General features: G+C 42.2%; 1 protein-coding gene across 8 annotated transcripts in view; it reads left to right on the forward strand.

Annotated features, from left to right (window-relative positions):
* The window catches only part of LOC116424756 (IGF-II mRNA-binding protein), a 76,843-nt gene extending 59,971 nt beyond the window's left edge, over positions 1-16,872 (forward strand). For all 8 annotated transcript variants that reach the window (XM_031971560.2, XM_031971563.2, XM_031971561.2 and 5 more), the window contains 6 exons: positions 5,145-5,318; positions 6,531-6,914; positions 7,312-7,567; positions 7,816-8,172; positions 8,778-9,029; positions 9,458-16,872. In XM_031971560.2, the coding sequence (XP_031827420.1) occupies positions 5,145-5,318; positions 6,531-6,914; positions 7,312-7,567; positions 7,816-8,172; positions 8,778-9,029; positions 9,458-9,676 (1,642 nt within the window). In that variant the 3' untranslated portion in view covers positions 9,677-16,872. The remainder of the gene's footprint in view (positions 1-5,144; positions 5,319-6,530; positions 6,915-7,311; positions 7,568-7,815; positions 8,173-8,777; positions 9,030-9,457) is intronic.
* The last annotated feature ends 9,688 nt before the right edge of the window (positions 16,873-26,560 follow it).

Here is a 26,560-nt window from a genome sequence, read left to right on the forward strand (position 1 = left end):
TAAAACATTGTACAATTGTATTGTAATTGTAAGTGCGAGGAAAAGACAGTTGAAAGTGTCCCGTGTTTTTCAGATTATCTTATCTCCGAATGTTTAAAAAATTCAACTAATCTACGCGCTCACTGTTAACGCATCAGATTCATAACACGTCGATTGTCAATTTGTCGTCAACCTGAAATATAGATGCATTACTTATCATACGATTAATATTATACACTTACAATTAGAATAAGTATTTGTCAGTGCTTCTTTTTACTTGTTCTCATGTTGCTGCTAACTAAATAAACAATAACAATCATAATAAATTTATATTTGTAGATTATCGCTTTTGCCATCAGCGTCGCATGTTCATATCGGTCGACGTGCTTCATTTCTTATAAAGAAAAAAAAGCTATCTACGTTTTTATCTGGAATAGTAACGCTTATCGTAACATACAAAATTTCTTCCTGTTTATTGTATTCGTTTCGAGCAAAGACGATAAGTTGCATACAATAAAATATGGTAACCATAAAACCCAAAACAAATGCGTAACGTACGCGTCACGCGATCATGCAATAAATCATTCCAATAGTAATAAACGCCATAAAAAATAAAACCGAAGCAACAAACCAATTCGTCCAAACTCGTCCAAACTCGTCCGTCGAAATGCAGCGAGAGAGAGCAGAGAATCACCGGGTAACTTAGTCCCGAGCGCAGCCCAAAAAATGACGGGTATCGATCCGCGTATAAAAACTCGCCCCCGTAGAAAAATGTTCGAGTTCCCCGGCGGTTGGTTACGATTAGCTCGCGAGCCGTGGGATCACCCGAAATTATCATTATCTAGCGCCATTCACCGGGAGGGAGATCCCCGTGCGCGGATACACACGCTGTGTCCTCGTGCGTGCGCGGCTGGCCGCAACACGCGCGGCCCGAGACGCAAACTTCCCTCCCGACGCTCACACGTGAATGGGAAAGAGCTTGCTCGCGAACAGGGAAAAAAGGTACCAACCACAGAGAGACAGGACGGCTGTATTGCATCGTCGGTGCGCGTGGAAGACCGTACGTGTAGGCGGGTGGCGGTGGTTGCTCTCGTCGTCGGTGTCCCTGTACGCGCGTACGTGGTACAACCTTTATTCGGCGTGGCTGCAGTTTTACCTCCTACACGTTTTTGTCGCGAATCGCGCGCATACTGTTATATGTATATATATGCGCGAAGCCACGCTGCTGGCACGTACATGCCACTTTCCCTTTTCAAAATCGATTTTGGCGCCGTGCGCCCCGCCGCCGCCGGCTCAGTCAACGATGTCGACGCTCCTACGTCGGGCCAGGGCCGTGTGCACTTGCCGCAACGCCATTCCTTCTTATTACAATTCTTTTTTTTCTTTTGAAATGTTATAACATAAATTTTATTTATTGGTTGATAGCGTTTGTTTTGAAGACTTTCTTGCATTTTGCGGCGTTATTGGGATTGAAGGGTGGATACTTTTGAAATGTTTATTGAGAATTGTTTTTTTAATGTATCAACGATGTGGACGTTGTAATTGTTATTAGTAAGCTGAGGGATAATTTGAAGAATTTTTTTCTAGAATTGTTGGAACGTTTCTAATCGACTTAAAATGGTGGTTCCCTTTAATTCTCAGTTGACGGGTGGTTAACCTAGTAGCATCGTTTAATGTGGAATTATGTAAATTGTGTACAATTTTGTAAATTGTTTTGAACGGAAAAGTGACTTGATTTTTCAGTTTCTAGTTAGCAAGGCCTAAAAAAAGTATTTCAAAATATATAACCGTTGACCGAAGATAAATGAATATCGTCTTCTCTTAAAAACGGAATACTACATCGCAACCCTCCAAACCATGATACCACGATACACAAACAAACGTCAGTAACAGGAGCATAGAACCGGAAACGAATGATAATGAACGCCGGCTTCTCTGTCGCGTCCCGAAAAAATCGGCGCCCACCCCGCCAGCTAATTACCCTCCCGCCCTACAAGTCGGCCGCCGTAGGCCGCGTAAATTTGTTCCATTTTTACACGGCAAGCGGCGCGCAACGAGTCCCAATTCCCTTCACAATTAACCGCACCGCATTACGACCCTCGAACTTTTCGTCAACTACTCACCCCACCCCACCTCTTATATTTCTACCCCTCCTCGGCCCCGTCGTCGCTGCTCGCGTCGTGTTCGTCCGAGTCCATTGGCTCGTTAAACGCAGAAAAAAGGAGTCGGAACAAGTCAGACGAAGAAAAAAGAGTCCGAAAAAAGGTGTCTTAAGCGAGATCAAAAGCTCTTCCACGGGGGTGACCCGTGGTCTGCGGTCGTCGCGCGTCCATCCCTGTCGGTATGCGCCTCGGGAAAGGTCTCTCGCTCTCTCTCTGTCTCTCGGACTGTCCTCCAGCCCCGTACCACACCTCGCTATGCCTCTCTTTCCATCCGACATTTTTTCCGTCTCTTCTGCTTTTCCGCCTGTTCCCGCGTGTGTCTGCCGGTGTCTCTGTCTCTCCTCACCCCGGTCTGTCTATCGCAGCGGACGGACGGACGGGGCGCGCTCCGCACGAAAACACCGCCTTTCGTTAAAGGTGAACGGACGAAATCGCGGGTTACACGTGCGTGCAAGATTCGACGAGGGTGATGCGTCGGCGGGTGTGCAGGGCAAAGGAAGAAGTGGAGAGAGACAGAAGGCCAGGCCGGAGCCGGAGCCAGACCAGGCCAGGCCAGGCCAGGCCAGGGCATGGCTGCTGGTCAGGAAGAGGGTAGCGAGGGAAAGAGGCACAGAAAGGGTTGAGGGTGGCGATGTTGCTGGTGATGGTGGTGGTGCTGGGCTAGCTCGTTCGTTCCTCCGCGCCACGGTAGGGGAGGGAAGAAGAGGAGTAGCAGGTGGAAAGGGACGAGGCGGCGGAACGGGGGGAGGGACTCGTGCCGGTGGAGAAGACGGACCGCGCGAGCCGAACGAAAGCAACGATATCAACCGGTCTCCCTCGCGCGCTTTCGCGTGTACACCTCACACCACCAAGGCTGGGTGCCGCCGAAAATCCCCAAAAGCACACGAAACAAAGGCCTGGCTCTCTGTCCCTCTTTTCGCCCTCCCTCCATCACCCTCTGCCTCCTCATCCTTTGGCTCTCTCGCAGGAACCACACGCGTGCACCACGAGCTCAGCCCTTCCACACAGACGACGGAGACGTGTCGACTTCCTCTCTTTCGCTCTTCATCATCCCTCCCTCTCCTCAACCCCTTCTTTCTAGCATTCTCTTTTTCTATCTATTCACTGGTCGATCGTGTGCTTTCTTTTTCTGCCTTTCTTTCTTCCCTTTTTTTTCGCTTCTTTCTTCCTTTCTCTGGCTTTCTCTCTTTTTCCGATGGCGCGCGCGCGCAGGGCATGTGTGTGGAAAGCGCGAGCACGTGCACGCCGAAGAGTTCGCTTCGACGAGCCCCGAAGCTCGATAGAGAGACCTGGCGCCGCGGGAACCCGTTGTTCCACGGTAATTGTTCGGTTAAGGCTTTTTCGGGGACTGGCATTAGTTCCGTCACGTGAGTCCACCGCAACCTTTTGTCCACCCTCGGCCGCTTGTCGACTCGATACCGAGGCGCGCGCTTTAAGATTTTACATCGATCGATCAATTTCTTTTTTGGCTTAACCACACCTGGACTTTTGTGTATGGATTACTTCTTCTTGTCAAGGGGATTCTTTGGTTCTTCTTAACGAGGTTGGGGATACGGTTGGGATACCTAGTGCAGGTAGGGGGTTGTATATTCGAGCTGACTTTCGAGGATTTTGTTTAAATATTTTGAAATGTTTTCATTTGGTATTGTTAGATGATTACTTTGTTGAATTATAGGTTTGTCAAGGATAAAGTTGATGATACAAATTATTAACACACAGTCCCGCCAATCAGTTCATTTTACATTCGCTAACAAATTTTTATTCATTAATTCTTCACTGACAATGGCTCCAAGTTTGTATGCAACATCAAAGGTAACACCCGTCACGCAATTTGTTAACGAGACACATAAAAATCAGACGGACGTAAACACCATGGATAACTTTAAACGCGATGCGATGTGGCACGTGTAATTATGCAATTACATACACGAATTGAGCACAGGATGCGCCAGTAATTGATACAAGGGAGAGGGAATCGTCGTTTACCAGTAAACGATGATATTAATGAATCAAGGACGAGTTAACGAGATGTCCTCGTTCGAAGGAATGGAGGGGTTGTTTAATTATCTCTTAGGAAACGTGTGTTCGGAATATCGCGATAAGAAACGTCGAGTATCGCTATTAATCACCGTGTCTTCAGCGAGCTGTAATAATTGGCCAGGCACGAGCTAGGTCGGTCGGTGCGTTTTCTTCAAGGTTAGTTGAAAGCCCCCGGCGCTGAGTGGGTCGGCGGGCTGAAAAATCGATATGTACGAAAGTGAGAGTCTCAGCCGTTTCACCCTCCTTTTCGTTCTCCATGCTCTCCTCGTCCTCTTCTTACTTGCCATTTGGTTCATTCATGTTGCGTTGCGGCTCAGGGCCGTGGCTCTTCGCTGGATCCCGCGATCTTCCGCACCCAGAACTATGATTTATTTATTTTTACTGATGGAGATTCTTCAACAAAGAAAATTTATGGAAATGTTGTGTCGTAGAATTATATATCGCGTTTTGTTTTTTATAATAAAGAAAATAAAATAAAATTCGTTTCCTTCGTTTATTGTATACCTTGATTGTGTGCCTTCATTGTATGGAAAGTGATTTGTGTTTTAAAATAACGTTTTGGGTGGTACGAAATAAAATTGTAATTTAAAATTACTTTGCAAGGATAGAATTTAAGTTTGATTTAAAAGGTAGAATATATTTTTAGAATTCATTTCTCGAAACACTGTTCATTCGGGTTACTCTGTATTGTGCGAAAGGAGATGATAAATTAGTGAAACGTTGTGATGAGTAAGGGCATATGTTTGAAAACATATGGAAAACGTCAACATTCGCATTCTATATGATAAATTATATTACGAATAATTATATCGAAAATTGGTAAAATACTTAGCAATTTGAATAGAATCGAATGTCAAGGTAAATTTGATGTAGGACGGTAAAATGTTAATACAACCTCTAAGACAATTTTTGAAAAATATCGTATCGTATCATACTGACGTTAAATTTGTATTATTTTTACAGTGTGGCCAGCTCGAAGGTCTTAGTCAGCAATCTTCCAGGCCATGCAAGGGTAGAGGACATCGAAGCCTTGTTCGGGAACATTGGTCAGTTGCAGTCCGTCGAGAAACTGTCTTCTCGCGACCCTAACACACAAACTGTTCTCGTTGTCTATGAGACACCAGAGCAAGCACAGCAGTGAGTACCTTCATCTTTTGTAGCAGAGAATAGTAAAGGCACTTCTAACACCTTACCTTCTCTGGGATCATGCTACTTCAATATTAGTTTGAACCATAGTGGCTTGTAGGCAAACTAAGCAAAAATCAAAAGTTTTAATAAGGTTAAGAAATTTTACTTAGTTTCGATTAAACATGGCTAATAGAGTTAATGTATTATTTTTAAGTACCTTTTAGTCTTAATACCATATTATTAAATTTTAGATTATGGTCGTTTGTCAAAATATTTAATTACTCTATAGATAATAATCTTGCATCTGAGGAAAAAGTTTTAGTTATTTTTTGTTTCTAGTTATCGCTATTTTTCTAGTTAAACTTTCTATTTATATCATTTTCATAAGCCCAACATAGCGTATCCCTTTGATTAATATGCACTAAAAAATATTTATATTTATTTTAGTGAATTTAGTCACATGATTTACTTGGTAATATAAGGGAAAGGATTAACAGTCTGAGGATAAAATCTCTAGCAATTCTCGATCAGTACCGATGCTCGGAGGCTTGTTTAAACGTACATAGCCGCGCTACACTTGTAATCTATATATAACCCACATGGTTCATGTAGCACCGTTTCCTATAATGCGGAATGTATCTGTCGTTGCGCGGAATCCATTTATTCCATCAATTTTTATACATTTAACGCAGGACCATATGATGATACGTTTAATTCAGCTGGATTGTCCCAATTATTTAATTCAATATTAACAATTGGAATAATACAAATTCAATTTTCGCTTAAAAAAAAAATCAAATATTTGAATTCTTCAGTGCACTATAGTCACGTAAGCGTCAACAAAATGATAACGAGATTCAAGCTTCAATTTCAATTAAATAAAAACTATATGATCTAAGATTTACGTAATACTTATACCTTCTTCCAAACCATCCTGAATCTGACATATTTAAACGAAATTACTTCTGTCCTACGTCATGTTCTAAAACTAAGCTTATCGAAACAATATTTAGTACTTCACCTGTTACATGGTTTTATCATAATATCATTTTTGAACGAAAGTATTAGTATATTGATTGCTCGACGCGTCAAAATTTCCGCGCAAGTTTCAACAACGGGACGTGTCGTGGTTCCGAACACCTCTCCGCAGTATCTGCAGTTTTATCCCTCGCGTCCCAGATTCGGGCATCCATAATTCACGGACGGTTTTCCCATTTATAGGGCTGTGAACCAGTTTAATGGCCACGAGTACGAGGGTAACCCACTAAAAGTAGAAATGTCTACGGCGGAGAGCCGACGAAGAGGCCGCAGCCAGCGCAGCGGCGTCGCTTACACCGGAGTTTCGGGTTCTGGGAGGCAAACGGATTTCCCACTTCGTATACTTGTACAATCGGACATGGTAGGCGCTATAATCGGTCGCCAGGGATCTACTATACGTCAGATCACACAAATGACGCGGGCACGTGTCGACGTTCACCGGAAGGATAACGTCGGCGCTGCGGAAAAAGCCATCACCATCTACGGCAATCCGGAGAATTGCACAAATGCTTGCAAAAAAATACTGGAGGTCATGCAGCAAGAGGCTAACAGCATAAATAACAAGAGGTAAGAAGATTCGACTCGTGAGTTCTGATTCGCTTCCTCGAAATGTTTGTTGAGCCGCTAGATCATTGAGTAGAGTGAATTTGGGGGATCAGGCAAATTTCATTTTAAGATGGATTAGTGGAAAAGTAAGATATCGTTTGTTGGAAAATATTTGGTTAATTTAATGATTGGAACGAAATGTTGCCAATCGAAAGTTATCATTGAAGAGTTCTTCTGTGAAATACTGTCAATGCTAAAATTTGAAAGTTCTTTTTATTAATTAACTCTTTACATTGTTCTTATATTCCTTTATTAGTCTAGCTTATGTAGTTTTACATAAAACTTACTTTCCATAACTTATCCATGTATACATTTGTAGTTAATATCTTGTGTAATATGATGATTTGTATTTTAACAGCACCGAGATTACTTTGAGGATTCTCGCACACAACAACTTGATCGGCCGAATAATCGGAAAAGGTGGTACTACGATCAAGAGAATTATGCAAGACACAGATACAAAGATTACTGTTAGCAGCATTAACGACATTAACAATTTCAATGTCGAACGTATCATCACAGTCAAGGGTAGTATCGATAATATGAGCAAAGCTGAGTCTATGATCTCCAGCAAATTGCGCCAGAGTTATGAGAATGACTTACAGGCGATGACGGTGAGTATTATAAGTATTTTTATTAACACTAAAACTACCGAGCAATTAAATTGACTTTTTGCAATTCCTCTATAGAAACTTCACGAGTGTATCTATTGAGACTTTCTTGTATTTTTTTTTTTTATAATTACAAAAAGAAGAAATCAGAATAGGTCAGTTTGATCCGCTTGGTAGTTCTAGTGTTAAAGAAAAAATGTCAAGATCTGAGGTTCAGGAAGCTAATAAGAATTTCAATGGTCCTATTACAGCCTCAGAGTATGATGTTCCCTGGTTTGCACCCAATGGCTATGATGTCCACCGCGGGTATGGGATACAGCTCACGTGGTCCCGCTTTATACGGCTCCGGATCCATTCCTTATCCGTACCAAGCCAGTTTGCCGACTCAGCAGGGTGTTCCTGCCGCTGACACCCAAGAGACTGTTTTTCTTTACATTCCTAACGGTAGCGTAGGCGCTATAATCGGCACCAGGGGGTCACACATCAGAAATATGATTAGATTTTCCGGGGCAAGCGTGAAAATCGCGCCGCTCGAACAAGAAAAGCCCGTGGAGCAACAGACTGAGAGGAAAGTGACCATCGTTGGATCGCCGGAGTCTCAGTGGAAGGTAAGCGAGCGTGACTTTAAGAAGTTACCGATAATTGTCATTCCAATCAGTATTTTAGTTGTAATCTTTTACTGAGAAAATTGAAGAAATATCTGTTCTTTTAGTCGTTTATATATAATTGCACATGTTTTTTTAATTTTTGCACGATAAAGTGTTTAAATGTTTTGTAACGAAAATAATAAGAAAAGAAAAATGCTATAGTATGTGAAGAGAATGTTAGTAAAACTCGCGCAAGATATAGTGCTTGAACGATACAGAACAGAACAGAATCCGGCGTGGCTCGGCGACTAGGAAATAGTCCCCTTTTATCAATGGGAAATATTCTAAATCGTCTCGGTTCTGTAACGTAGAATAGGAAGTTTTTTTTCTTCTACTATCCATTATCCCCCTGCCTCATTTGAACAGATGCTTCGTTATTTATATTAGCATCGGGTTAGATCGGGCAGGAAAATCAAATGAAGGTGTTTTCCCGTACTGATGGCACATTTACATATCTGTGCACGTTGGTCCCGTTACAACCTTCAACATTCTTCCTGATATTCGAGAATAAATTTTTGAATGCTCCGCAAGCAACTACATCGTGGAATCGCGCGTTTCATTTTCAGGCGCAATACTTGATTTTCGAAAAGATGCGAGAAGAAGGTTTTGCCTCCGGTACCGAGGATGTCAGGCTAACGATCGAGATAATGGTACCGAGTACTCAAGTTGGACGAATCATCGGCAAAGGCGGCCAGAACGTTAGGGAATTGCAACGCGTTACCGGAAGTGTCATCAAACTATCGGAGCAGCAGTCCACGTCGCCTTCTGCCGACGAAGAGGCCACCGTCCACATAATTGGCCCCTTCTTCTCTGTTCAGGTAATTCATTCGTTGCGTTTTCTTTCTCAAATCTTTAACACACATATTTGCAAGAAAATTTGTCAACACTTAAAAATATAAATAAGTTACTTCACTCATATTATAATTAAGAAAAGGTTTTGAAAAATAGAACACAAAAAATGCATCTTAATACAATGCAAAATTTTTTTTAATCTCTTGATAGAAAAATTACTCGTTTAATACATTAATATATTTACTAAATTATTCTTATTTATAACAATTATAATTTGTATAATGAAATAAGCTCTATATAATTGCAACTGAATAACATTCGAGAAAAATAAAATATTTCAACAACCTGACGCACACAGTAAATGTACAGTTTGTTTGCGAGTGTTTTATAAACATTTCATCGAATATTGTTCTTAAAAAAATCAATCTAACCAATGATTTCTACTATTTTACAGTCGGCCCAAAGAAGAATCCGCTCCATAGTTCTTCAGCCAGGTGCATCTGGAGCAGGTGCTGCGCGCGCTGGTCGTGGTAGCAGCCAGGAAGGTGGTCCTCGTACTCGAAGAGACGGTAGTGCCACGTCTCAGCAAGGTGGCACAGCAACGACACAGCAGCAGCAGCCACAGCAATCCAGCTCATCGCCATCGAGCCAGCAACAACCTCAGTCTCAGTAACGTCACTGAAACATAATCTGACGCCGACTTACGCCTCACAGAATCCGTTTTATTCGGCGGGGTGGCCTCGTCGCTTTGACATTCTCTCGTCTACAAGAGGCTACGTGCCGCTACCTCCTTCTCGCGGGGCACGTAACCTTCGAGATTGCTCACGGAGCGGCCGAGCGATGCGCGTATTACATCCATGGAATCTTTCCATTGATACACGTCAAACTGTCACGCAATAGTAGCCGATACTTTTCAAAACCTCATCCATTTGATTCATATACGAACGGGGAGTCAGACATGTGGCTACGATCGATGGCGTACTTCACAACCTTTTCTTCCTTTTCTTCCATTTAATTCGAATGAACGCATTGAAACCACAATATTTACAATAGCAACTGATCATTTCACGCAATACGTTTATCAGATAGAAACGACTAAAAAAATTTCATTGTTCATCAATCGCCATCAATTGTAATCACCCACTGTCTCGCGTCGCGTCATCAGTTTCTCGAGTTCCTCGCGGTTAGAAGAGTCCCACGCGACGCGAGCACCGTACGTGGAGGACCAAATGGAGGAAACGCATGTGTGTTCTCAAAGAAAAATGTGGCACGCGCGAGACGATGTGAGAGAGAGAGAGAGAGACTTTTTGTTTAGTTGTTTGAGCTGGTTAATGTTAACCATTCGATTCTGCCGATAGAGACAATGACACGAACACAGCCGAGAATAATATAGATAGATTCATAGACACCCAGGTCCTCTCACCTCTTCTACGCGCGACGTGTCGCGTTTCGTCGTGAGTCCGCTCGAATCGTGGCCGAAGCGACGGGTGACACTCGAACGAATCGATTTCGCAGCGTTAAAACGAAACCATTTCGTCGATGAAACCGGATCTATAGAATACGATGATAAGAGAAAGAAAATAACAAAGCATACACAACCTTATTACCTCATTCATTAACGGTTAAAGATTTAACTAATGATAATGAAAAGCGGAACGAGAGAAAGCATAAAGAAAAACCAACTAATCTTATGAGAAATGATGATGAAAGAAGTCTACCTAATATTAAAGTTATAATAATATACAGAGAGAAAGATAGAGACCGAGAGAAAGAGAACATAGAGCGCGCGCGCGAGAGAGAGAGAGAGAGAGAGGGGGGGGCAGAGAGGAAGAGTCGGTGAAAGAGGGTGGCAGAGGGGGAATGAATGAGGTGAGAGTAGGAGAGAGAGAGAGAGAGAGAGAGAGAGAGAGAGAGAGAGAAAAGAGTAGGATGGAGAGAGAAAAAGAGTGGGAGAGACAGTGAGAAAGAGTGGGATGAAGAGAGAGATAGAGAGAGGAGAGTGGGAGAGAAAGAGAGCGAAAATGAGAGAAAGAGAGAAAGGTGGGAAGAAAGGGTGGGAAAGAAAGGAATAAGTAACGATTACACAATTATGTTATACATGTTACTGCTACTGCTAATAAAACTACTTACTATTACTACGTACATTCTACTTGGTACAATGTGGCGGACGCCAGTCGCGTTGTTACCGGTACCGGTGGTCTCACGTGTCCACGTGGTTCCATTGGTCAATCTGAGCAACGTGATTCATCACAGGCAATGTTGTACCAAATCGAGGAAATAAACCGCATTTTCCCCTTTTTCTGTTAGAAAAAGGTGGAACCGAATACTATTCCGAGTGGCAGAATCGTTTTCCACACTATAGAATTCCGAAGACGATTTACAAGAACACGAGAGTTTAATTAACACAAACCTTGTACGTCGTTTTCGGAGCTCTGTTTTATGAAAAATCATCCTGCTACCTGGGCTGGTACATAAATATATATATATAAAACATATATATAGATACACACACACACATAATATGGAACGAACGCGAGAATGAAAACGGTCTACAGTTTGTCCGTACACGTAAGCCGACAAGAGTTTTCAAAGGCAGACGCTCTTCAACCCCCCCGATCACCGCGCTCGTCCACTAGCCGCTCTCGCGCCGTTATAATACCAAAGAAGCGATTATGAGTTCTTTTCGTATTAGTGAAAGTGAAAACGCGTCGACGGGGCGGCGTCGAGACTAGTCGCGCCGCAACGCGGTCGCCTCAAGTTCCTTGCAAGAGCCAACACTGCGAGAGGGGTGGTGGACGCGGTATCTGAAAGACGTTCGCGCGTTGACCACGGGGTATCGACGAGTGGATTAATTAACGTTGGACGTATGCGACAGTGTGGAAAGTGGGAAAGAAAGGATGCAGCGGAGAGCACCCACGACGGACGGAAGAGAGGAAAGAGGAAGAACGGAGGACGAAAACGTCATCAGAGTCGCTTTCGATCGAAGAAAATAGTGATTGATATATCGCATTCGGACGTTCAGTGAATGCTAATCGTCGAGGATACAAACATTTTTTCGTGCTACGGAAGGAAGGACGTTTGTGGGAGAATGAGAAAGCGACCGTGTGCGGGGCATATGAAATTTACGCTCGATGAAAGAGCTTAGTAGCGAGAACAGCGGGGGTCAGAAAAAACACGAGTTTCGTAGACGCGATAAAGAAATTTGAACGAATCAAGACGCGACTAAAACTTTTTCAGGGATTTTTACTTTACCATGGATGTAATAATGTGTGAGTGTGCGTGTGTTAAAAATAATAACTATTAATTGATAAGCGATTAATTTACTGATTTAGGCGTATGTAGACGGCAAAGGAAAGCGCGAAATTTAGGCTTATCGAGGAAACTTGAAGGAAAACACGGAGTGGGGTGGTGAGAGGTGAAGGTCGATTTGTTTTCGACTAGAGGACCAGGAACGATAGGGTTCGTCGCGTACAGAGTCAGTTGATGGTCGCACGATTATTAATTGTCACTCGACAAAACGAGACAAATTGTACCACGGGATTAAAAAATGTCATCGCTCTTCGCCTCGTAGCCGTTAACCGCGCATATATCGCAAGCGAGTTGCCCGGACGATTGGACGCGAATTTTTAGAAAACTCTATCTCTCGATGATCCTTTATTTTTTTTTGTTTTGTAAATTGTGTAATTTTTTCTGCCTTCTTTTCTACTTTCTTTTCCCCTATCTTACTTACGGTATATAAGATACATATAGTTGGTAAAGTGTTAGAATATAGATAAACACGCGCGCGTTCACCGCTCGTCCAATGGAACTCGCGCCGATATCGTCGCGACACTCCGGCGCTGCACGAACGGTTCGCTCGCTTTGTTCGTCCGTTATTCGCATAGAGCGGAATGTGGACTCGACAAATCATCGTATTAGACTGACTACTAATTTTCTATCAGCCGAAAATTGAAGTCCAGTTACTCGTTGTTCGCGCGTTTATGCGGTTAGAGGACGAATCGGCCGAGCTGAGCCATCGTCGATCTCGAAAATTCCGGTCGAGGACCATCGAGGAATTGAACTTTTTGAACGGAACTTCTTTGAAATTTAATAAAAATAGTAGAATATTCGCGTAAAGCTCGCAAGGAGCAAATTGTCGCCTCGACGGAGTGTCCGTGATCGATCGAGTGCAGCCATTAAATCTAAGTTCTGGTTTTAAAGAAAAAAGCGAAACCAATCAAAAATCGAAAAGGTCGATCGCGTATGAAACTGACATGAAAAAAATCTGACCGAGCGGGATCCGTGTGGTTCTCGTTCGCCGATCCACAGGAGTGACAAAAGAAAAACAGGAAAGAAACAATCGAAAAATTTACGGACTGACATGACGCGCGATCGCGTGCCGCGAGAATCCACGGGATCAATGATCGTTCGTCGTCGAACATTCTTTCGATACGACCTTCGCGCAACCCACTCGCGTTTGTAATTCTTTAATCTCGAATGGATCGATGGAAAATTCGTCGTACAAATATGCATTCCCGAGGGTTCCCGTGGCATGTCGTCGACGCTCGAAAAAGGAACGTTGAGCCTCGTTCCTCGAGGCTCCACGTTCGACGGCGGTGGCCGTTTCCGGTCGCCGCGTGAAAACGCAGGACCGGATACGAAGCCGACCGTCGTTGTAGAACTCACGGCATTCGGTATGCGTTTAGTACAAAGGTAGACGAGTTTAAGAAGTGGGTGGGAAGACAGGAGAAAGGGGAAAGAGGATAAATACAAGTTTTGTGAGTGAAACGGTGCAGGACAGGAGGGAAAGCAAAGAGTTATATGGCGTGTTACAATTTTCGTTGATCGAGGAGCAGGGAACGAGGCAAGTGAGATACGAACGAATGACTTTTCGCGTGGTGTGCGCAAGTTATTATCGGATGTTGGCCGTAATATCGGGGATAGAGGGTGACTCGCGGGTGAAGATGAAGAGGAGGGTGTCTTTGTTTTCGCCGGAAGTCACGATGGACGAGCGCCGAACGAAACGGGACGAGAAATCGAGAAATCGAATTTCGAACGAAGAAACGGGATGTAGAAGAGAAACGGATATGAGCTACGCACGCGAAAGAGTTAATGAGGAAAGGGATAAGGATTATAGAAAGAGAGAGAGAGAACGTTGACGAAAGAGACGGTACGTGGAAAGAAAATGAATCTAAGAGTATAAGTTTATTTTTGATACATTGTTGGGGAGATCCAAGTGAATCTTTCTTTTTCAATTTTTTTGTTAGATGTTTTATAATAACTTAATGAATTTTAACGATATTGAAAAAGCGAGGCGAGAAGTGTATGGAGGACGGATAATTAAGTGAGGGGAGGGGGAAGGAGAGAAGAGGGAAGAAAGGGAAAGGTAAACGATGTTTTTAAAATAGAGAATAAAACAGAGACGAAGGAAGAGGAGGAGGAGGAGGAGGAGAGAATGGAAAGAAACGAAGCGAAGTGTTTTTCGTATTTAAAAGAAAAAAAACGTGATGAATGAAAACGAAGAAAATGGAAAAAAATGTGTAGCGATGGGAGAGAGATCGAAGATTAAAAAAAAAGTGGACGGGACGGCGCGCAGCTTTTTGCGCTGTGCGCGTCTGTCGCCTGTCACTTGGGACTGGGGAGGGGGGAATAAAGGAGATTTTTAGTCGGATAAATTGTATAATATATTTAATATATTTGGAGAAAAACGGTGGCGCTGGGCCCGCTCGGCGAGGACCGCGTCACCTTTCGTCGGCGAGCGAGAACTGGACGGGATCGGGCTCGCAGTTTTATGCGACACGATTCATTTTTTTCTCTTTTTCTCTCGTCCGTTGTCGCCGCCCGGAAAGCAATCCTCGCCCGCAGCCCCCCACCACCGTGTTTATTTATCAAGCGTAAATATTTAAATGAAAGGGATGAAGAAGAAAAAAAATAGGAATGGTAAAAAGAAGAGAATTAAAAAAAAAAGATACGAAGATTAAAACAATTTTATATAGGACGGAAACAATCGAGAATACGATGAAAGTGCCAAGGAACAAATTGAAACAGTCTTTTTTAACGCACACAACAGTAAAAAACCAGTAGCCGTTCCACAGGAGACACACGCAGAAGAGAAAGTAACGGATTGAAGAGGAAACAGAACAAAGTGACAGCAAGCAATCATCGCGAAGAAAAAGCATGCAGCAAACAGATAATTCATGGTACGAAGAAGAAAACGTACAGCTATTTTATCGACCATCACCATCACCATTTTGTCTCACCGTTACCCAAAAAAAGAAGAAAACAATGATTCGCTTCGATATATACCACGAACAGAGGAAAAAATCATTTACGCTATTTCGAGATTATCAATTGACGCTCCTTTTTCCTGAAATGATACACGCGCACGTGAATGGATAGGTTCTTGAAATTAAATTCGTTTATTTCGGCGGAAACCAGTCAAAATTATTCAGTGAGTGAAATTTTTAGCGGACGGAGAGAGAGAGAGAGAGAGAGAGAGAGAGAGAGAGAGAGAGAGAGAGAGAGAGAGAGAGAGAGAGAGAGAGAGAGAGAAACCAAAAAACACGACGCGAGTACGAGACAACACAATCGCTCTCTTCAGCAAAATGCATCGTTGTCGCGATCGAAAACGGACTTCGTCCCGCGGCAACGACGGATCATCGCCCCACCCCTTTTTCGGAATATCTCTTTTTCGTGAAAAAAAAAGAAAAAAGGAACGAATGTACGAAGAAAAAGTGAGAAAAAAAGAACAAAAAAAAAGAGAAATCTGCCCCGCGGTGTGTGAACAGACACATCTCCAGTACCTTTCGCTGATTCATCGATCTTTGATTCATTTTTTTCGTTGCTCAACATTTTTGAACTAACATTTCGGACTAAAAAAAAAAACAAAAAATACCCCAAAAAAAATGTAAACATTTTGGAAGCCTGTTGCGTAGAGAACGAGAAAAGAAACTTAAAAAGAAACCCTCAAAGACTTCATTATTCGCTCACACTTCTTGCACCCCTATCACGAAAAGGAGGAGGACGAAGGAACAAGAAAAAGCAAAATTTCGGAGACGAATTTTTAGAACGAAGAAAACTAAACGCAGACAGCAACGACACCAGCAGAAACCCTGTCCATGCGGAAGAAGGAAGTACATCAGTCGCGACGAACACAAGAACGGGAAGAAGCTACTTTTTCGGACGATTCCTCAACACAGCACATCTAACGCCAAAAACAACAAATGAAGGAAGGATAGAAAAAGGAAGAAAGATTTAAAGAGAGGTTTTTTCGCAGATGAAAAAAAAATTTTGAGGGGACAAGCTCGCTCGAACTCTCGGAGAATGTACAAATCAAAGTAACAAAGAGAAGAAATGAAAAATTGAGAAAAAACAGAGATTGATGATCTAAGTAGAAATTATTAATATAATTAAAACGAATAACTTAATTGAAGAGAGGAAGAATGAGTAGAGAGAGAGAGAGAGAGAGAGAGAGAGAGAGAGAGAGAGAGAGAGAGAGAGAGAGAGTGAGAGAGATTTTTAAACGTTATAAATTATTAATGCGCGTGAATTAACGGACGTGGGGATGATTAACTTAATCTACTTGGGTAAGGAAACAAAATACCAACAAACAAATGTACAAAATCGATTTATCGCTAAATCTAAATGTTAGTATTCTAGAATATTTTACCGAGGAAAAAGAAGGAAAACGGAAATCGTGCTTATCGATTTAGAATTGAGGAAATTAAAAGTAAGCTCGGGGCTTAAGTTAAGAGATAAACACACACAAAACTAAGGTATATCCGGCGAATCAAGAAGAGGAATCTATAAAATGAAGAATTGAAAATGAGATGATGATCGTAACGAGCATTTTCTAAAATAAACCAAAAAGAGAAAAATTACAAAAAAAAATTACAAAACATTAGACTAAATCAGTAAGAAACCGGAGTATTATAATTCGTTGACGGGAAGGAGAGAAAAAGAAGAGAGAGAGACGTACACCGATTATCTTTCTTACCGGAGAGCACAAAACCCGCATTTCGTGCGCAACTTTAAGAAACCGATCGTATGCATGCCTCGACGAAAGCACACAAAAAACCAGTAACAATGAAACAAAAAGCTTCTTTCCTTTCGCAGGAAACGTCCAGAATATCGTCAACGTATCTCCGACTGACTGTTGTTAAAGCCTTTATCGACCTTTTTATCACGTTCTTACTACATAGAATAGCGAACACGATCTTTTGTACGGTTTTTTACGGAATCTATTTCTCGGAGAACAACTCCGGGAGTAACAGAAAGCTGAATAATAGTTTGCATGGCCGACGAAGCAGAGGAAAGAAAAAACGAAGAACAGGGAAAAAGAGGAAACAATCATTCACAAGGAGAAACCGGCCCGACGATGGACGAAGAATCGAGAGAGAAAGAGGATCGAAGAGATCAAGCAAGAGATAGAAACAGAGAGAGAGAGAGAGAGAGAGAGAGAGAGAGAGGGAGTGATAGAGAGAAATCATCGTATTCTCTCGATCAAGGAACGCCACACAAGCACAAAAGAAAAATTCGCCAAAACGAACGGAAGAAGAGAGGCGCGTCTAACGCGTAACGGCTACGCGATTCGCGATGAAGCAAACATGGCGCAACGAAAACAAAGTGGAAGACAGCTACGGAATTAGACGCGAGAAATAGATCTTTTATAGACCATTCGCCGCACCGAGGTAGCTAAAACGAGACGCAGGATCTTCCATTTCTGCGCACACGGTTTCAAATGATTCAGACAATACATCCTTCACAGTTCGACCAGCATATCCGTTCGACGCGTTCGAACGAAAGCTCTCGTGACACGCGTAAGTAACACGTTCTCGACAAAAAAAAAAAACGAGAGAAATGAAAACTGTACTCACTTTTCCGGCCCCCTGAAGAATCTTCAAAATCAAAGGGAAAAAAGGAAATTCGCGAAGCAAGGAGGAAGAAAATTTGATAGAACAAAGTTTACCGTTTCGTGATGTCTTTATCGGTCGAAGGGAGAGAGAGAGACCGCATCACCGTTGCTGAAGAATCTTTCCCAGCTTTGCTTTTACGAATGCTTTCACCGTCGTCGACGTCTACGCGAAACGGTTGTACCGTTCGATCCAGCAACAGTTAATCGTAGCAGCAACAACAGCAAGACACAACAACAAGAATAATAACAGTCATGATAATAATCCAGTCACTTTGTGGACACTGTTGGAAATTGTCTTCGTTGCACGCCATTTTGGGATCGGCCCAGAATGGTCCCGTTACACCGACATATACGCATTGAACAAGAAACAAACACATAAGCAGAAAGCGGTCGCGACGCGACGCGATCGTTTCGGTTCGTTATCGATCTAACACAATCCTGTATACTATAAGCATATAAATAGATATTATATAGATATATTATAAATATATATATAAATATATACGAACGTGAGAGCGATTCTCGGATCGTCTCCGCGCGCAACTTAACAATAGCAAGAATGATTATACGAAAACGGTCGTAGAGGGGCAATGACGGTAGATCCTTCGTCCCTTCGGCCGGAGACCATGCAGCAGGTTAGACGACACAGCACTATTTGTTTTCTTTTCTTTGTCGAGTATTTCGTAGGCGGTAAACGATTAGCGAATAGCGGTAAGGGATTAATTATCATTATCGGATCTACAATTCGAACAGAATTCATTGCACGGCGTCGGCCGCTAATTTCGCGCAAGCCATCTTGTTGCTAACAGCAGGACAGAAAAGAAAGAAGGGAAACACGCACCGGGAAAAAATGAAAAATCAACGGTGGTAGATTATTTTGGGCTTTAGTATTAGTATTTCGAGATAGGCGGAGTTCAGCGGCAGCTGGATTTCTTAGGATCGCGATTTAAACCGCCAACGGAATTTAGACACCGGGTTGGGTCCGGGTACTCTTCGTTTCCGTCGTTGTTCGCGTTGTTTTTTCACGAAGCGATTCAAGTATTCGTCGAAAGTTCAACGCCGAACATTACCAGAGACGAAGAAGCGAAACGAAATGTTACGTTCATTCTCGAAGACACTTTCTCCGTGTTTTTTCCCCGGGAAAATCGTCTTCGGGAGGAGACAAGGTTTCTAGACCGTTTCACGGTGGTCTCGAGCGAAGTTGACGATGGCGGTAAACGAGGGCCTTATTGTAAACAGTTGGGCATTGTTAATGTGACAGGTTTCAAGTGATATCGCTAAAAAAACAGATAAATATTATCGGATTAAGCTTAGGCGTGTTGTGTCAGTGGGGACGTTAAGGTTTGAAGAGGGTAGTCGAGGCGGGTGCGAAAAAAGGGATGAACGTGTACGAGTGTGTTGGTACGAATGCGTGGGATTAATGAGACGCATAATCTAATCGTAGGGTGATCAGTGTTAAGAACGAGAGAATGAACGAGTAAATGAATTTGAACGCGTGAGAGGAAGAAGGATAGAGACAACGATCGCATGTTTGCGTGCGTGCGTGCGTGAGAGCGAGAGAATGAATTTAAAACAGAGCAGACCGGAGTGATAGACGCGTTTCGACGGAGTCTTAATATATTATCTATTATTATTCTATTGTTGCCAATAATGGGCATTATGATGAAAACCGCGCGGGTATCTAACTTATTCTCTACACTGCATTTACATATACCTCCCCCTGTGCCCCCCTGATTTTCCCCCAGAGAGAAACCAATTTAACCCTGCACCCCCACCCCCTGAAGAACCCAGAAATGAAACCCTGTATGCATATATAGTAAACACATAATTATACATTATACACTTGTTGTACATAGATATATATTATATGTAAAGCTTAAACTAATTAACGGAAAAATACGGGATGACCACACAGAGCAGAAATCGTATTAGCGTTTTACAGCTCGGAATTATTACGGATTAATAACGATAATGATAACGGAATGAAAGAACAAAAATAGAGGATGCAAAAAAGGGACGACACCCGCGGTGAAGCTGGAAGAGGGAGACAGGAGATGCAGTTTGCGGCGTATGCGTGGAAGACAGAGCGAATGAGGGAAGGAGTATTTCTTGTTTAGATGTGTCGAGCGTCGTTCACACCAGCCGTGTGCTAATTTCTTCCTCCGTTCGCGTTGGTCCGCCATTGCCGGCCGAACGGGAAAATGGCGGGGCCGCGTACCGACGCACGTCGTCGTAACTCTCGTCTCGTACAACTTCGCCAACGGAACGATATCCTGTAATAAACAGAACAAAGATGAACACTTTCATCGATCGATCGGTTATAATGTAACGTAACAAGCAAACGTATAAAGAAGATAGAAATAAATAGGGGCAACAAATAGAAAAAGACGAACACACGCGAACAAGATAGGAAGAGATAGAAGATTTTAAAGGCAAAAACCAGCTGCGCGTTTCGCGAACGCCGAGGATCCGAGGAACAAAGGGGTTGACCGTTTGTGATGAGGGAGAAAGAGAGAGAAAGAGAGATACACCTATAGATCCGCGCTCGATCAGCAATAAGTACCATTTAAGGCTGTCCATACACTGCCAGCGAGACGAGAGTGCACGTGCAGAGAGGGAAAGCGATCGATGAGGAAGAAGTTTTAATGTATAGATTAAATATAGAAATAGAGAAGAATATTATATCATAGTTATCGAGAGCCTTTGGTGTGCTGTCATATCAGTGCTTTCCTGTAAGAATCGACCGACGATCGATGTTCTAAAGAGAGAAGCATGAAGATCGACCGGTCGCTGGTCGAGGCGAGATGAGTAATACTAAAACCCAAAATAGCCGTTCCCGGGAGTTTTCAGACGATCGAAGAAGAAAATCATTCATATGCACACCTTCATACATACGTACACACCCGTCGTACAGATCTATTGTGTATTATCATATATATATATATTTATATATGTATATGTATGCACATTTACATACATACGCTCACACAAACGCACGCATATGCAGATTAATAGACGGAGAGAAGAGGCACGTGATTTTTGTTTCGTTTCGTTTAGCGAGCAGGGAAAGTTCAAAGGGTAGATCGATATTTTCATTCATCTAGTTCGCTACCTCATGAGTTGACGCGCGTGTACCGTTGCTTCTTGCACGGGCAAAGACCACCCCAGCGGAGCAGAGGAAAAGGAGAATGATAGATACGAGAGAAAGTTTGATAAAGGAAAATTGAAAAAATGCGGTGCCACAGGGCACACCAAAAAAAGGAAAAAGGAAAAAAATATTTAACAAGGATAGAAGGGATAAGAGATTTCTGTATTACATTTCGCGGGTTTTCCTTTACAATCTTCGAACGAGCGGTTTCGAACCGCGATAGGACCGTTTCGATGCCACACACAGACGATGCGTGATTTTTGTTTCTTTTCTTTTAGGTGATAAGTATCCGTTTTAGCGATCGCGCAACAAACTTAGTTGTTCGATTCTCCTTTTCCCCATTATTTCTTTTTTTTTTTTGAACAATAAAAGAATCATTTTTGAATACCATTGTAGACTTTGTTTAATGACAATATAGTTCTTACAGCCATCGTTGAAGTTCGTTCGATTCGCTTACCTTCGTTAGCGCTATTCGGTTCTTATTTCGTTGACCGTACGGACAGTTTAGAATTTCGATTTGCGCGTTTCTTTGACGCGACCGTTCTGTTAATCTATGCCTAGTTTCATTTTTCTCGTGATAGATTTTTTCATGCGCTCGTCACCGCCACAGACGCGCGACACTCACGCACGCCGTTGTGCTCTTGTTGTTCACACAGACACGCGATACAACAGGGTTATAAATAGTCGGATCGAAAACGATCGGAGAACGAATTATATTACATGCGTACGCGAACGAAAATACTGGGAGAGAAGACACAGTGATCGATCATTCCGTTCGATTCCTTTTCGTGGGAAATCAGGCGGCAAACGTTTCGGGTCAGGTCAACACTCGCAACAGGAAGTCGATACCGATCAATGTGCATACATTACTCACATCGCATACAGCGCAAGCGAGTTCCCGAGTTCAACAACGAAAAGCTGTTCGTAGGGTTGGTAAAATTAGAAAACGGGAAGTTTCGGTATTATTAGTTCGATCCGAAGGAACCATGATCGCGGGACCATTTTATCTACCGAGGGGACTATGATTCTTACATCCTTAGATTACTCTGTCGTAGACACGCGTCGTAAAGCACAAACCATAGGAACACAGAATTAATGAAATTGTAGGATAATATCTTGTCAGTCAAGTGTAACGATAATGGGAGATTCTCAACGAGTATTCTTCATAGAAAAACGTAACAGTCCGTATGGAAACGACTTGGTAGCGAAGCGGGAGAATAATGATAGGAATGTAATCAAATGTCCAAGGACACAAGCGTAACCAGCCATTGAAACGAGGAAAATGGAATTACAAATAAAAGAAAAGAAATGGAAATATCTCGCGAGAAGCGGGAACGAAAGATCAACTCAATGTCTGTGTAGCAGAATGATATGGGACATCGAGACACTCCGAAAACGCGCGAAGAAATGCCTCCAAGTGCGTGTGTGTGATTTTCCTCCGTTCACGAAGGAGAAAGAAAAGAGACGAATGGTTTCGTCTTCGTTTAAGCTTCCTCGTTACTTCGGAAGCCGATCGCGAGCTGAAACAGCAGAAGGAAAGGAAGGATTCGTTCCCGGGAGAACGGCGCCGCAGCATACGACGACGAAACGCGAAAGGAAATGTGCCGCAACGGTTCGGAAGAAGAAAAACACATTAACGACGAATCGTCGGATTCGAGAATAAGAGAGCGGGCGAATTTCATTTTTTCAATGGATACGTATGCGGAAAGTTTGTTTCTTGACGAGGGAAAGCAACGGGGTTGGGAAAGAGGGCGGCGAACGACGAAAAGATGTACGAAGGATCTACGGAAGTCCAGTACGAGCCAGTGTACAGCGCCTGGCCGACTATATTTTCAGGCAAAATAGAACTTCATCGAACGCAGACATGCAATTTCGCAGGGAAATACGAGACGCAGGAGAGAGTGATGGGAAAAGCAACGGGAAAACGAACATGTAATCTTATCTACACGCATACCGCCGACACACACACGCATACTAATTACTATTCATACATTTATATTATAAATATAAAAATATAGCGATGTACGTAGGAAACGTTATTTTACGCACGCCGAGCGAGACGGTACGGGATTTTTGTGTGGAGAGAACGAGAAAATGGAATGTGAGGAAAGAAGATTTGGATAGCAAAGATGGCGGTTGACACATAAACGCGAGAGGACAGACGAGGAACAAGAAAGACCGGACAGAGAAATCTATCTTGATCTGTCATGTAATTGTGGGAGTGAAAGACGGGAAAAGAAGGGACGAAGAAACGGCAACTAACCGGGCACAAATGGAAAATAGAAACGGCACGGCGCCGTTTTCGCGCGCGAAACGAACGAAACTCGCAAATTTTTCGCTGTCAAAGCCGGAAGAAAGACAGAACCGTGACGATGGTGTACGGTACACACGACTGTCCGCAGCAACACGATTTATTCGCAGGTGATCGAGAGCGAGGTGCCGTCTACGGCCCTCCCCGGGACACACCAGAAATATGGGGACAAAACAAAAAGAGAACGCAATTTATGTCAACGATAATAAACAAACAAAAACAGACAAAGCAAAACGGAAACTAAACGCTGATATTTGAAAAGCAAAAGAAAAAAGAGGGAAAATACGAAAAGAGGTATGTGTATGTGTACGTATACGTATGTATACGTATACGTATATGTACGAGCGACAGAGTTGTTACCTGGATGATAACACACATGCTTGAATGGAAACAACACTCTATTTCTTGATTTAAAATAAATAAATATAGAGGTTGCGCATTGCCGACGGAGACAGCCTCCGCGCTTGCATTTGCTTCGCACTCGCTACGTTGGGTATAATGATTTTTTTTCGTTTTAATTTTTGCGCTAGCGCGGGGCACGCCGAACCTTCGTCACGACCGTTCCGATTCTCAACATACGTTACTAAACGTAAACGTATATGTACGTGCACGTATGTATCGTGTATACGTGTATCGATACGTTCCATCATTGATCAAATGGCAGAACGGCGAGAGACCACGGGTATAGGAATAGAAACTGGGCGTGAAAGGGGAACAAAATAAATGGGCGAAACAAAGAAAAAGAAGAAACGAATGGAGGTTGGAATTCCAGGGTCCGCCCCCGAAATTGCGCAAACGATTGCTGAACGGACCGCGAGCATCGTGACGAAGGCGAAACGCCCCACACCCCCGACGATTACGATAATTTCACCGTAATTAATTCATTTTTTTTGTCTACTTTAGTTTACTTTTAATTGCTACTATTCTACTATAAAGAAAAAAAACCTTCTAACTATATAATCACTTACCACTATCGAATACTTTACTATTTACTACTATACTATTACTACTACTACTACACTACTATTACTACTATCTATTACTACTATTACCCGCTATATATTCTTTTGTGTCTTCGATGATTTTGATGATGATGATTAATGATGATTAATGATGATTAATGATGATTAATGATGATGATGATGATGATGATGATGATGATGATGATGATGATGATTGTAATGATGATGATTGTAATGATGATTGTAACGATGATTGATGATTTATTTTTTTTCTTGCTATACACACAATTTCGTGAATTCCGTGAACAATGATGGCGTAAACGACCAAAAGAAAGGGATTCAGACATTAACATATACATGGAAAGAAGAATACATCGTTCTTTTTTCTTGGTCCGAGGAATTCGTAAATTTCCGGTGATGCATTTTCGCCTTATCAAGACCGTTCTACCGACCGTTTATTATTATTATTATTATTATTGTTATTATTATTATTATTATTTATTTCGCTTTTTTTTAATTCGATTTCTTCGAGTCTTTTCTTTGCAACAGTCCTGCGCGATACCGTCGAGGCCCAGTGTGTTTTTTTTCTTATTCTTTTTAATTTTTCTTTTTATTTTTGTTTTTTTTTTGAGTATTCGAAAAACGGGAAGGGATAACGATTCGACGCGTTGATGATCGTGACAGTAATTCGAAAACAAAATTGACAGAATCGTGGAAAAGTACTTGTTTTCATAACAGAAAACATTTTTGGACATTTTATGGGAAAAAAGAGAGGCGTGTGTATGCATTTCCGGCGGGTAACGTCCGCTTCCCGGTTTTCAAACTCGTGAACGATCGGAAAGAAAATTAGATCGCTAACTCACGGAAAAATTATTGTTATATGACGTCGCGTTTCAGTTCTTTTCCTCCACGATTTCGGTGTTATTCTACAATGTTTTTAATCGAATTTACTTGTATTATCGTCCTTGCCGTTATTTTAAACTCCTTTTTCACCCGAATTGTCTTAACTTCTTTTTTTTACTTTATTAATCGTCTTTGGTAGAATCTACATTTAAAAGAAGAACAAAATTCTTTAGCTTACTCTCCTTTTTTGTTTTTTCTGTTTTTTTTTTTAATAATTCGTTAATTCACGAACTTTTTCGGACTTCACTATCGCGTACACACGAAATATACACACACGTACACGTACATGCTAACATGAACTCACACGCGTAACACGATTGTATAGAGATATGCTACATAAAAAGATTTTTTCGATTGAAAACGGAATGAAGGAGAAAGGAAATTCTACGGTGTTTTTAGTGGATAATATTTAAAGTTTAAACTACATAACTATATGGATAATCATTAAGTACAGAAAAACATAGAGGTTAAAGTACATAGGCATGTAAGGCAGTGGAAAAAAATGAAAAAAAAAAATATACTACGTTTAACGGGCCGCTTCCCTCCAGACAAGCTAAATTTCTGCACCGAGAGTTCCTTTCGTCGTCGGGGAGCAGTGGGACGGGAAAGCGTTTTCTCTGCTCGCGACCGTGGGAAAGATCGTTCGTCCAGGAATATTTTTTCGGAATTCTTCAAAAATGAAATTAAAATTCGTTCGAATGTAATGTTTCGAATCGTTGTTTCGGCGTATGAAAAAATTGTCTAAAAGTGAAACGAAATCTTTTGTCGTTACTCCTTCTGGAGGGAGAGCACCCGGTAGACGGCATTCGGTTTAGAAATTTAGTAGATGAACGTGAGGAATTGCCCTGTATCATTTGAAATGAGACGAAAAGTGGGAGTAAAATTGAAAAGCAGCCGATTGAACACGAGAAAATAATTCCTGATCAAGCAGAGACTCCGAACAAAAAACAGAGAAAGAAAGAGAGGGAGAGGGAGCAAGAACGCGAAGGAAGAGGAAAGAAGTAGAGTTGCGGTGAAAAGAGGAAGGGAAAGTGAAGATCGAAGGATAATTAATGAAAGTGGCAGCGATCGATGATGATGGATTCAATCGGATAAAAGAGTAAGGAGATCAGAAGGAAGTGAGGAAGAGAAGAGAAGAGAAGCCGTGCGTGTAAAGGGAAATAGACCGAGGAAACAGAAGGTGAACGAGAGACATTGAAATCTTTTTTATTTCATGTGCACATCATCAACATCTTCTTCCGAGCAGAATAAATCAGTCAGCAAACAGGCAGAACAACGTGGTGTGATACACATACACAAGTAATAGGAAATATATAGATATTATATATATATATATATAT

The sequence above is a fragment of the Nomia melanderi genome, chromosome 5 (assembly GCF_051020985.1).
Source record: "Nomia melanderi isolate GNS246 chromosome 5, iyNomMela1, whole genome shotgun sequence".
Taxonomy (NCBI): Eukaryota; Metazoa; Arthropoda; class Insecta; order Hymenoptera; family Halictidae; genus Nomia; species Nomia melanderi.